The sequence below is a fragment of the Antrostomus carolinensis genome, unplaced genomic scaffold (genome assembly GCF_000700745.2).
Source record: "Antrostomus carolinensis isolate BGI_N321 unplaced genomic scaffold, ASM70074v2 scaffold43773, whole genome shotgun sequence".
NCBI lineage: Eukaryota > Metazoa > Chordata > Aves > Caprimulgiformes > Caprimulgidae > Antrostomus > Antrostomus carolinensis.
The window spans coordinates 1,367-14,251 of NW_010305297.1; the positions used below are offsets into that span (position 1 = coordinate 1,367).

Here is a 12,885-nt window from a genome sequence, read left to right on the forward strand (position 1 = left end):
AACTCTCCAGCAGGGTTATGGTTTAAATACACTACTATGGCAGCAAAGTTATGTTGTTATTCCATGGTAATCTTGCATTTCTCTTGCAAGAAAATGCTTTCTACATGGTTATACTGCAGAACAGACACTTTTGAGTCTCATCGGTGGCACGGAATATTAAATCTCTTTCCTTTCCTTGCATTGCATAATCTGAGTGTTGTTCTCCCATAGCAGCAGAAATGATGGAAGAATTGCATAGCCTGGACCCACGAAGGCAGGAACTCCTGGAGGCCAGGTTCACCGGAGTCGGGGTTGCTAAGGTGAGTCCAGGTACCTTTGGTAACAGGCATGGCTGCTTATCCATCCCACGCTGCCCTTTTTTTAATTTCTACGTTAATAATTTTGCTTTGCTAGCAGAATGTTTTATATCAGTCGTTGTGTTTTGACCGCTAATTTGCTTGAAGTATGTTTTAAGAGGAATGAAAATGGGATCTCTTATGAGCAGATGTTTTGCTATACAGAAGATCTGGGTTCTAATTAAGTTCTTAAGAGTTGCTTAAGTCAGCTTGTACACCCCAAAAAACCCCATGACAACTTTGTCTTTGGAAGTGAGAATCTCATCTGTCTTTTCCTTTCTCCCAAGTGTGCATTTGAGAGCTGGATTTGGCCTCTTGTTAGATAGTTTCAAGTGTACCGTGTTTGATACAACATGTAACCAGACTTAATATATTCAGGATTTTGCTCAGTTCTTTGTGGGTGCAACATGCTAAAATTGTGTACTTGGTCATGTAGAACACACACGCAAAAAGTATTTGAAGGTAAGCTCTCCTGTATCTGTGATCCACAACCTGCTAGTAAAATCCCATCTTTGTCCTCACGTACAACTTCATAACTGTTCAGTAGCTGCCTTTCTTGAGTAAGGCACTAAAATAATAACATTGTGTGGTTTCTTGATGTGCTAGCATTAAGCTAGATGTCCAGATGTCGTTGGTAGTGTTAATTGATAGTCTCTCTGAGCAGTAAAACAGTGGCAGAACTCATCTTAAACTAGGTAGGTGACAAGGAGTTTACTTTTGAGGAAGATACTGAGTTTTGGACAACATCAAGGTAGATGATAAAACAACATGTCATTGCTAGATAATTTTCAGAAACCTCTTAGGGAAGAAACTTTTTAGATGCTGTATTTCTTAGGAAAATTCAAAGCCAGTCAGAACTTGACAAGGGGTTTTGTTTGAATTCATACTTTTCTTTCTGATCCATACTTCAGTCAGGACTCAGACAAGGTCAAGTCTTGGAAGGGAGTGCGAGTAAGTAAAATATTCAGCTGTCCAGTGGTGTGTAGTAAGGGAGATTAACACTAGAAGTTGTTAAGGGGTAACAATTTCCGTTGCTGAAGTAAGCATGTGGGGGTTTTTTTGATCTTTTTCCCCCGCTCTTAAGACTTTTTTTTTAATCTTAAGGCTTTTACTGTCATAAAACTACACGCTACATAACGTATTTACAGTCTTGGAAGACTTGTTTTATACAACATTACAACTTTTTATGTACTTTTTTTTGTCTGTTTCTTACCTCTTCCCACCATTTGTGTCACTTCAACATCTTCAGCTGTACCAGTAGAGATAAAGCCAAACAACTTTCTAGAATAGCTAAGACTTAGAAGCACAGACACTATCATTACTTTAAAACAGTGCCAACATACTCCATGTTCACAAAGAATGTTAGGAGCTATTCCTTTTAAAGGAATAACCTTTAAAAGATACCGGAAAGCAAGTCTTAATTATGTTTTCAATGTGTTTGCAGCAGAAAGTACATGCCCTTTCTCTGTAGGGTGAATACTGAAAACTCATTTTTGTTTCTAAAGCATATCCGAGTAAAAAAAGCCTCATTTCTTGGAGGCTTCACTTTGAGCAAAGCTCTTCTGTTCCTGAATTGTATTTTTTACCTGTTGTGATGCGGTATAATGTTTTACTTTGTAATAGTCAGTAAACTGTTAAAGTGCATTACACTTATTTCAAACAATATATATTGATATACTTGCTAATTTGCAATAGATCAACCAACCATTGATATGAATTAGCATGACTCTACTATGTTGCAGCAAATCTTGGTTGCAATATTAATCTCAGATACTACATTCCCTCCCAGGTTGGTGCTTCAAATTCCCTCCCTACCCCCCCAAGTCTCCGTCCGTCATGCTCCGCACTGGCATTGGTAGGTCTTTGTCTTAAAGGGAATATATTGGGAAAGCTGTGATACAATTTGTATGATTCAACTTAAGATTTTTAGCTCTCTCCAATTAAATGTTGAAGGAAGGCTACGTAGGGTAAGTTAGTGCCATCTAGTGGGACTGGGACCAGCACATCCTCCTGGGATAGAAGGTATTTTGTTGCTGTTTATTGCATAAAAGGAAGAAATGTCATCTTAGGTGCTCTCCTATTGGGTGAAGGCAGCAGGCAGTTGTAACTGAGCATCCTGCCTGTATCACTTAGTGTGTTTGGTTAGGTTTCTTTAACGTTTAAAAATATAGCGTATATTTTGGACCTGTGTAAAACTAACCTACTAGTTTACATCCTTAATACAGCTGCAGCTTTAAAGCCCACTTTCCCTTCATGTTTACAGCTAAAGAACTACTATACGTATTTGAGAGAATGAATTAAGACCACGCTGATGTAGAATAAATTTTTAGACTTGAAACTAGGAAAAAAACTTCTAGCCATCAGAGTCACAGTATTCTGGAAGAGCTTTCCAGTAACAGTAGTAGAGGACAGAAATCCTAAACTGTTTTGGAAACAGCTGTGTGCTGTCACCTCCTGCAGTAGCTGAAGGCACAACCCAATGACTGAGGTCATTTGCAGTCCCAAACGCCTCAAAATTGTGTTGCAAGTCTGTTGATGAATTATCTCACCTGGCAGCTGGGGAATATATTTCTATAGAAGCTTGGAGTTAATACATGGAATCAAATCTATGAGCAAGGAATGTTTCTAGGCAACTGTTATACTCATGTGGTTCATCCAGGTCACTAGATAGCTTCAAAAAGCCAGCGATGCTTTAGATGTCTATTCTTGACATATGGTAAAGTGCCATTCTTCCCCAAATTCGCAAAGCAAGTCCTTGAATTAACACATGACTATCTGACACCTACCAGTATTCCTGCTTATTTAGCTCCTGTGTGTGTTTACTTACTAGGGCAAATGTAAGCATATTCACTTGGGGCATTATTCTGACTAGTCATCTCAGACATCTTCCTTGGGTCAGTAGGTACAGAAAACAAAATGTCGTTTGTTTCTCTAGATAACATTGTTTAATTTGGTTTGTTCTCATCTTCTGCCTCCCTTCCCCTTGTCTGGGTACTGGCTTTAAGATACGAGGCAGGTTAATTCCAAAGGATTTGTGTCATTTCCACAGACTTTTACTGAATAAGAACTGGAGTAGGTAATTGTGGTGGTTGAATCTGTGTTTGCACGTGGCTTGCCTCAGGCTTAACCAGGCTGGATTATCACAGCAGCACACGTATCTCCTGCAAGTTTGATCTTTAAAAGATTTTCAGATCTTTAAAAGATTTGCAGACTAATTTGTGTGAGCCACTTATTATAGCTAAACTAAAAAGGCTGAAGTATTTCTAGAGAGAGCAGCCTTCTCTGTTGTGCTGTAGGAATCTTGTAGATCCAGATGACTGTACTAGAATTGAAGAAGTGTTGGTCTTGGTGGTAGCTAGTGCTCCCTCTCCTCCCTCTTTGAGGTGACATAAAGAGGGAAATGAAAATAACCTGAGGAGTGTCATTTAGGCTGCAGAACATCTGCCTCAGAAGAGTGTTGCTCAGAAAAAAACAACAGCATTTACTTGTATTATTTTGGTTTTTACTTTTTCTCTGTCACTTTAGCAGTCTTGATCAGTTCAGTAGCTACCAGTTGTGTGGTCTACTTAGCAGCATTTTTAGCAGCAAAGTTTCCAAGTTGAGAATTCAGGTTTGAGAATAATCATGTCTTCCTTGGAGGGAAGTGCTGCTGCATAGTAATATTCCTTCACAGGTGTCACATGCCACCAGAAGAACTAGTTAGTAAGAGTTTTGAAACTTAGAATTTCATTTATCAGCCACCAAAGAACGTGCCAGGACTTTATGCCAGATACTTGAACATTGTTTGGATGCTTCTGTGTATAACATTACTTATTTCAAATGTGTTGTCTGGCTACTGGAGTGCAGGGGTGTCAGATCTCAGTTCTGATTCTGCCCCTGAACTGAGGATTAGGGTGAATTGTGTGATCCTTCTGTGCAGTTTGATGTCAGTAAAATAAAAATACTATTTTTTTTTAACCTGAGAGCACTCTTGAGGCATAATGGAAGCCAAGTAAATCCTGTTGCAAATCTGCTTACCCATCTGATATAGTGGAGGTTACTTGTGAACATCTGATAGTAGATTAACTTCTCATGGCAAAAAGACCCAGGTGATTCAGGGATTTCATTATTGGCTATAATACCAAGCTTTTCTAAAAGCCTGATTAAGAAGCTGGCTGTAATTCTCATACTTATGTGATGGTTGAAATAAGATGAGAATATGTTAATTAAACCTGTCTTATACAGTAGCACTGGACCAGAGTAGCTGGAAAACCGTTCAACCATTTCACTTTGGTGTAAGCCTGTGTGGAGTCAGCACTAACTTCTAGTGGAGCTGAGGATTGACTTTTTCCCTTTGAAATCTCTTGATTTGCTACAGAATTCAGAAGAACTCGAGTTACCTCCACTTGAGGTAATGAAGCATGTCTCTGCCTTTGAGTTAGCAAGAGAATTTAGCAATGCGTGTTGCTGTAAGTCCACGTTGGAGACTCTTGCTCAGCAGCTTGAATCTGTAGAGCTCTCTTCCAATACGAGGAGTTGGAGAACACAAAATGGAGACTGCCCAACGTAAGAGTTGTGGACAGGCCTGAAGGATCGTTTCTGGGAGCTTGGAGAGGCTGAGGAAGCCATTCGAGGCAGTAGGTAGGCTTGGAGAGGAGATAGGTAAGGGTGGTCTGAGTCAGACTAGCTTTGTTATAGAAGATCCGATGGGAGTTATTATCAGCCTAAGTTGTTTCTATTGAAATTTCAGCCATTGTGCCTCATTTGTGGCCTTTCCAGGGCTCTTGCAAAGGGACAAATGACTAACCAGCTTGTTTGAGTGGACAGATTTTAAATTGTTGCCTTTGAGTCGGAGTCTTGAGAACGCCTGCTACTGTTGCATCCACTTCTCAACATGAAGGTTTTGTTGTGCATAGGTAGGTCACGGACTTAGAAGCAGCAGTTGATAGGTGAATCACAAGGGAAAAGAGCATGCCAGCTTATCTCGGGAAGAAATTCTTTGCGGAGGAGGAAGTGTGTGCTGTTCTTGTGCTTGTCATTTGGGTAAACACTATAGAAACTATTAGCTTATTTCAGATGACCTACGTATTTTGAATTTTTGCTGAGCCCCATCACCAATTCTCTTGACAGGGTACAGTGGCTGAGTGGGCTGTAAGTGATATCAGAGAAGTGCAGAATTATCCCAAAGTAGTCTGTGCTAGAAAAGCCAGATGCCAGTGCAGATGACTTCTTCAGGAACAGAATTTATAAGCCCTTCCTGTGTAAACTATTGCATGTTTATTATTCCTTACTGCTACTCCCCCAGCAATATTCTGATGTTAGTATTCTTTGCCATTACTTGGGTTTGGGTTTTTTTCCTCCAAAATTCAGGTTTGTACCTTTAATTCCTTTTGTGTCATGACCACTTATAATGGTATGCTAAATTAAGTACTGAACATTCATCCAATGTCAGTTGCTGAGTTAAATATAAACAGCCAGGAATGATAAAACATAAATTTGACGGGTTTTTTTATACACACACTCAGTGACTGTTAGTTGAGGGGGAGATGCTCAGATGTATGGTTTCTTATACCCATTGTCTAAACCTGTTGCTATAAGCAGTTGATAATAAGAGGTTATGTGTGAATCCAGATATCGAGTTGGGTGATCAGGAAAACTTGCTTTTTCTTTCTCTTGTGTAACTGTTTGAGAAGAGGTGCAACTGAGGACTAGGGCATGTTCCTTAAACATCCTAGGTATTGCATCTTTATTGCTCTGGGTACAGCACGTTCTGATGAACAATTTGTGTTTCCATAGTCAGAATACCTCAAAACAAGACTTTTTTGCCAACTTTGACATGAATAAGGTGCTTCAGCTCCTTGCCTGTAAGATAGGCCCTAATTCTTTACTGTAAGAGAAGTCTAAGTGGAAGGTCCTCTAGAAGATCATCAGGGGAGATGAAAGCCCATGCAATTTGCCTACAAAGAATTAATTCTGCGTTTGTTCACAAAATCAATACACGTGACAGTGAACTGGATGGATACTTAGAGACATCTGACAAGCTGTTCTTTTCTGGTTCCATAACTAAGTAGTTAGTTCCTTTTTCTACTACTGCATTGAGTCCAATTTTATGATTTTTGTCTGTGTAGTTTCTAGAGGAAGTTTTAAAATGAAGGGAAAATAGGGTTTTTTTTTGCTCTTCAAGAACCTGTGATCAGCACTGAACTGCTCTTTTGTTGATGCAAAAAATGGGTTTGATTCCAATTGCTGGAGCTGTAGATTTCCCACATGGAATAGTTGGTACAGGTAGTTGTGGTACTAGAAGGAAGAAAAACGTTGTGGATTTTGTATTGGATGTCTTTCCAGCTGCTTATATTCCAGAACTTTACATTCTGATGCAAACCAAATAGATTTTTTTTTTTTGTACTGGAGAGGATAAACTTGTATTTCTGAAAAAATCTTAGCATCATTTCTGACTACAGATGGTCTCATCAGTTTATTTCTCCAGGTTACCCTGGAATACAGGTCACTGCTTAAAGATCAGCCCTTTGTAAGTGACTGATGTACCCTTTCAACCACAGTGTTCCTGAAAAGCTCAAATGTGGAATTTTGAGAGCAGCTGTTCCTGTCACTTGCTATCCATGTGCAAAATGGAGGCAGGGAGATTTAAGCAAATGTGGAAACGACTTTGACTTTCATCTTCATCATGTCAGAACCTCAACCTATCCATCTGAGACCAGCAAATGCTAATTTGTTGAGATGCTCCTGCACTTAATAAAGCTTTCACACTTGCACAGACGGTTGATGTCCTGAACATGTTGCTGGGGTTTGAGTTCATGAGAGGAAGTGAAGGATTTTAGAGGAGAGCATTTGTGCAGTTTATAAACAAGCTTTTTACACGGGTGAAAAGATTAACTTTCTGTTGCTGTTTGCTGGAAGATATCGCATATTTTTAATCAATGGGGCCTTCATGTGGATGTAGCTAAGGTTGGCATTGGCACTTCTGTTATGTCCTGTTGGCCAAGGAATAAATCCCTCTCATAACCAACAGTTATACCTGTAAGATTTGGAAGCCATCACATTGGGTGGTGGGGAGCTTACTTCTTTAAAAAAAAACAACTACATTTTAAGCTTTTGTATTGCTGAAGACATGAGGTAAAATATCTTTCTGGTCTTGAGCTATTTGTGTGATGAGTTCAAGGGGTAATGGCCTGACTTAAAGAATATCATCTACAATTTTTCTTAATTTGCTTTTTTAAAAGGGAATCCTAAATGTGCAGCTTCTTGAGCTGTTCAAGTGTTGTTATTTTTTTCTTGTTGAAGCAACTAACCATGTCCTTTTAGGAGAAACAAAATTGGCAGTTAAGATTCACAGTGTAATACAGAAGGGAAACACAACTTTTACTTTCTGTGGATACCTGCTTGGAAATTGGGGTTGGTAATAGCTAGGCTGTGTCACAAGTTTAATTTGATGGTAGTGGTTGTCTTAATAAATGGGGAAGGAAGAACTCCTACCCTCAAAAATAATCTACTGTGGGATTTCTCTGTGGTGTTAAGGCTTCTCCCCAACCCCTCCCAAAAGGCATCTGGTCAAGTATATGATGAGAAGTGGCTTTGCCTTGAGGAAAGATTGATTGGTGGGAAGTGATTACTACAAAAATAAGATTGCTAAAATAGAATGAATCTTTAGGAAAAGATGCTCACAAGTTATTAATGGAGAGGTGGCTTTATCATGTCATTCTTCCTGTTAATACATTCCATCAGTAATTATGAATCTTGTTTTTTCTTTCTTTGTCAAACTTGTCTAGATTTCTTAAGTTAGATCTGTGGGAGGATACTTTCGTGTCAGAGCACCAGGCTAAAACACAGTGACTTTGCATAATTCACTTTTCTTTCCCTTTAAAACCAGCTTTTGATATAGATTTTCAAAAATAATTTTCAAAAATACTTGAATATGTAAAAATGCAGATGTGTATCCAGTAGAGCCTGCAAAGATGCATGCACACTCTTGTAGGTACCTGGATACTATTTCAGTAAATTTATTCCAGCCTCTTGAATTTGTGCTTTAGCCTGGTAGGAGCAACTGCTCCGTTGGCAGGTGAGCCATGGGTCCATAAAATAGCCTAGTGGGGAGGATTGTCTGGTGGGTGCCAGTTGTACTGCTGTTAACACAACTTCTACTTGTTTGATTTCTTAGTGTTGAAAAAAAAGCATAAAAATTATGCATTTTAAGAAAAATTAGTGGTACTGCCAGCATCTGATAACAGAAATAGCTGCCTTGCCAGATGGAAGATGCCTCTGAATTCTTAGCCCAGGGTCAAGCAGATGCCTGCCTGAAGAGCCGAGCTTGGAACTATTGCTGCTCAACAAATCAGAAGTTTTCTTTCTCAAACCAGTTGTCTTAGACTTTTATGAATACTGCCTTGGCTGTTTTGTGGATGTGGTTAAATAGAGCAGTTAGGATATAAATTGGTACAGAAACATCATTGCAAAGGCTGGATCAGTATATGAGTAAAGACCGTCCAGCTTCTGTCTTGCTCCAAGCCACCTCTGAAGTTTTTTAGTGCCCCATCACGTGCCTGGGTATTTGACCTGTGTTGCTGCTGTATCCATGTGACTTAGAGCAGCGTAGTTAGCCCAGAGATGCAATATTTGATAGGACATATCTGCCTTGTATGGAAGTTGTTTCTAACAGTCTTTGCTTGTTTTTCACTAGGGTCCATTAAATAGTGAGTCTTCCAACCAGAGCTTGTGCAGCGTGGGTTCTCTGAGTGATAAAGAATTGGAGGTAAGCAGGCACAAATCCTTGTGGTAATTGGGTTTAAGGTGGATGTGATTGAACTCGAAACATAGAAGGAATTGTGTGAGATTGAGTGACAGTGTTCTTCTTTGGGGTGTGAAAGGGACTAGTGGAAGTGTTTGGTCTGGATCTTAACTCTACAGTCTTTGGACCACGAAACAGTCCTCCTTGAAGCTTCCAACTGTGGCAGGCAAATTTTACCCATCCCCAAAAACACAGCGTTCATAAAGCTCAGCTTATGAAATTGTTTTCAACTGCATTGTGATTTGTTTGCCGGTTTTGGATACAGTTTGGGCCAAATAAAAAGCCAGAGAGCATTAATGGAGGAGTTTGCCTTACCTATCACATATGTGAATTTGTGGAAGTCTGTACAAAGCGGAGTGTTTTTATGAATCGCTTGGTGGAAGTGTGGGGAGGTGAAAATTGATGCTTTGTCCCTGTTTAATCTCAGTGCTTTAGGATTAACTATTTCAAAACAGTTGCTAAAGCAGCAAAATGAATTGTAGAGTTACATTTTCACTTTAAAATTCCATGTTAATAAACCAAAATCTCAAATGTAAATACATTTTCTTATGCATTTAAAGAACTTCCCACATGGTTATCAGGTAAGTTTTGGATCATATTTCCTTCTGTTATATGGCAGTACTGATATGAGATGTCTGGTGAAGCTGAGTCTTTTGAGAAGGTAGTATCTTAAATTCTATACAAGTAAGCGTAGTTAATAGTCTAAAACTGAGTATTCATTCTTATTTTACTTGTCTCTTTTTTTAATGGACTTCTGTGGAGTCATTTAAATTGACCAAGCTGACGTAATCAAATCTACCATCACTTGCTGTTTCACTCTGTAACAGATAATGTGTGTAATTTTTATGTAAGTGCTTGAATGGAAAAACAACTTAAACTCAATCTCATTAATATGCTTACAGTTCCACGGAGGCTGTAATGGAGCCTCTGGTGTTACAGTCACGCCAACGCTGTTCATGAGTTGCTCTTCACTGCGCAGTGAGGAGGCTGTGTCAGTGACTTTTACACATACAGGAGCTGGTAAAGCAAGTCTCTAGATAGCTATGGAGTTTTCAGTCCCCTCATTCTAAAAAGTACTTTGCAAACACAATAGCCACCTTTGTCTTAATATCCCCTCCATCCTCTTACCAAAACAATAACATGTCGGTGACTGCCCAGCGGGTAACATGGGACTGTAGATGTCCAGCATCCACTGGGGACACAGCCAGTTTTAGATTCTGGCTGTGTCAGCTTTATCCTTTTTTATCCTATTAAAGGAGGTAGATTGATTTCTGTGCTTACTGTGTGCAAGTCTTTTGGCAGAGATCTTTAAACAGGGTACTTTGGACTTTGGTTTCCAAAGAGCATGAAACTTAGGTTTACCACAAACTTTCTGGCCATGGCTTTTCCCTCCCCCAGAGTTGTGTTTTGCACACTGTGGTTTTCTTCCTGCCCCAAGGCTACAGTTTAGTGGTGGCTGCAGTGATCATTAAGCATATAGCTTGGAAATTATTTGAGACCCTTTGGGATAAGAGATGTTTTTAAAATGACATTGGTGATGGAAATGACAAGGTATCTTTCTTTCCAGCAACCTCAGGAAGCTGCTTCTAATGCTATGCTTCCTAATGTTTTCTGCAGGTTTGGCCACAGAAGTGACCCTGGTGACAGGGAAAGCACCATGCCAGGGTCTCCTCCACTCTCAGGTCTAGGCTTGCTAACCTTGTACAGACAGATAGGTCTGACACTGCTGGAGCCTTCCAGCCTCCCACCTATGCTCTGCATTGTGCCTGTGCATAAATACATCACTGTCCACTGATAAGCTACCCCTTAGGTCTCTGGTTGTTCACAGAAATGGCAGATGTAACTGTCTCTTGACTATGAGAGCAGATGAGGAGCAAACGGAAGTCCAGAAGAACTGGTGCTTCTGTGGCAGTTTTCTCCTGCCTGCCATCATGAGCAGCTCTGCGTTGTTTTGTTTGAGGTTGCAGTTGTGCACCAGTAGACATGATAGTTCTTGTAGCCATCTACAAAGGGCTTTGGGAAGAAGCATTAGCTGCAGGCAAGATGAATTGTCCTGGTACGACTGTGATTAGCCACTGGACTGCAAATGTGGATGTTTGTACTAAAACCTCTCATCATTACTCTTCTTGTACCAGTACTATTATCACCCTGAAACGGTTTACACGGGTTTTTATAAGTGTTTGAACTTGTTCTGCTGACCATGTGAGGTAACTGGGTAGTAGAGGCTTAGCTTGCTGCAGTTGAAATAGAGAAAAACAAAAATTAACCTTGTTGCTAACCATGTTCTCTCTTCTCTGCAGCACATATATCAGAAGGTAGTAGCTATTTCAGAGCAGTTGTTTCTTTAAGTACCAGCAGTAGAAACATATGCACCAGAGAAACGAAATGGCCACTGGGGATATGGAGCAGATTATTGTGTTTTGGCATTTTCTTTAAATCTTGGAATAACTGCAGAAATGTTAATTTTGAAGTATTGTTTAACAGACTCCTGAGAAAAAACAGAATGACCAGCGGAATAGAAAGAGGAAAGCAGAAGCATATGAGACCAGTCAAGGTAATTCATTCTCCTGACCCTGCTGCAGGATTTCTGAACGGTTGGTAATTTGTGCACGTTTTGCACAGTCAGTGTCCTAGGAAACTAATGGCTCTTCTCAAGGGTGTGTCAGACAGCTTGTTATAAACTACTCCATGATGGTGTAGTTCTCTTCTGGGAGCCTTGTTAACCTCATTGGCAGGAAAATACTCATCTTCAGCTTATTCGCACAAACCATTGCATTTTTATGGGACAGACTGCCCAGAGGCTTAATATGGCTTCTCTGAAGTGTTGTTTTGGTCCTGCGTCACTACATATACAGCAGCCAGACTTCAGAATACAGGCTGTACTCTCTTCCTTGCTTTTTGAGACGTATGCCTGCCTTGTTAAGAGTAAGTTCTCAGCATAACAAATAGAGAACAAACTGTGCTCAAGTATAAAGCAGGCAGTACTGTCTCGGAGTACGAAGAAAAACCCAGCGTGTTCAAGTCCAAGTTCAGATTTTCTAGCAAATGGGCATAGGGGCAGATACCTATTTCTTTTATTCTTTGACAAGAAAGTAATGAGGATTGTGTTGACAGAACTGCTTTGATAATAGCATAATAAGAGAAAAGGGCTAAGTTTTAATGAGCTGGTATTAAGCCACCACTAATTAACTCTAACTCTTATAGGAATGCTTGTAAGAGATCTAAAACGCAGTAATTTACCTGAAGGTGGAGGAGTAAAAGTACCCTTTGCTCTGTCCTTATCCTGAAGGAAATTTTGGAGAATCTATGCAACATTCAGTGACTTAGTGTTTTCTAAGCATTTTAGCAAGTGCAAATGCTGTTTGATTGGATTTGACATGTTTGGAATTGAGAGTTAATTGAATTGTCAACTGTAAACCCTCCCAACAACAGCACAAGAGTTGTAACCCTGGGGCAGTGTTTTGTTGTGCAGAAGCTTTTGTGTCGATAGGTGTTGCACCTTTCTACAGGGAGAGTAGTGTCAAAATAGAGGAGTAGTTTTTCAGAATGACATTGTAACTTCTGTACTTAAAAATATCAACTCTTATTTTCATCCTTTGTTTTCCTTTTTAGGAAAAGGCACTCCTAGAGGACATAAAATTAGTGATTATTTTGAGGTAAGCATCTTTCCATTGTTTAAGAAATCTGCTTGAATACACATTACACAAAATCTGTAGATGGAAGTCTGTGATGTGATTTCTGTTACTTAATCCATCATGGTAAATAATA

General features: G+C 39.7%; 1 protein-coding gene across 1 annotated transcript in view; it reads left to right on the forward strand.

Moving 5' to 3' along the window:
• The first annotated feature begins 218 nt into the window (after positions 1-218).
• Positions 219-12,885, forward strand: part of TLK2 (tousled like kinase 2) — a 39,725-nt gene continuing 27,058 nt past the window's right edge. The window contains 4 exon segments of the mRNA XM_010164744.1: positions 219-299; positions 9,010-9,081; positions 11,602-11,671; positions 12,730-12,773. Of these exon segments, the coding sequence (XP_010163046.1) occupies positions 219-299; positions 9,010-9,081; positions 11,602-11,671; positions 12,730-12,773 (267 nt within the window).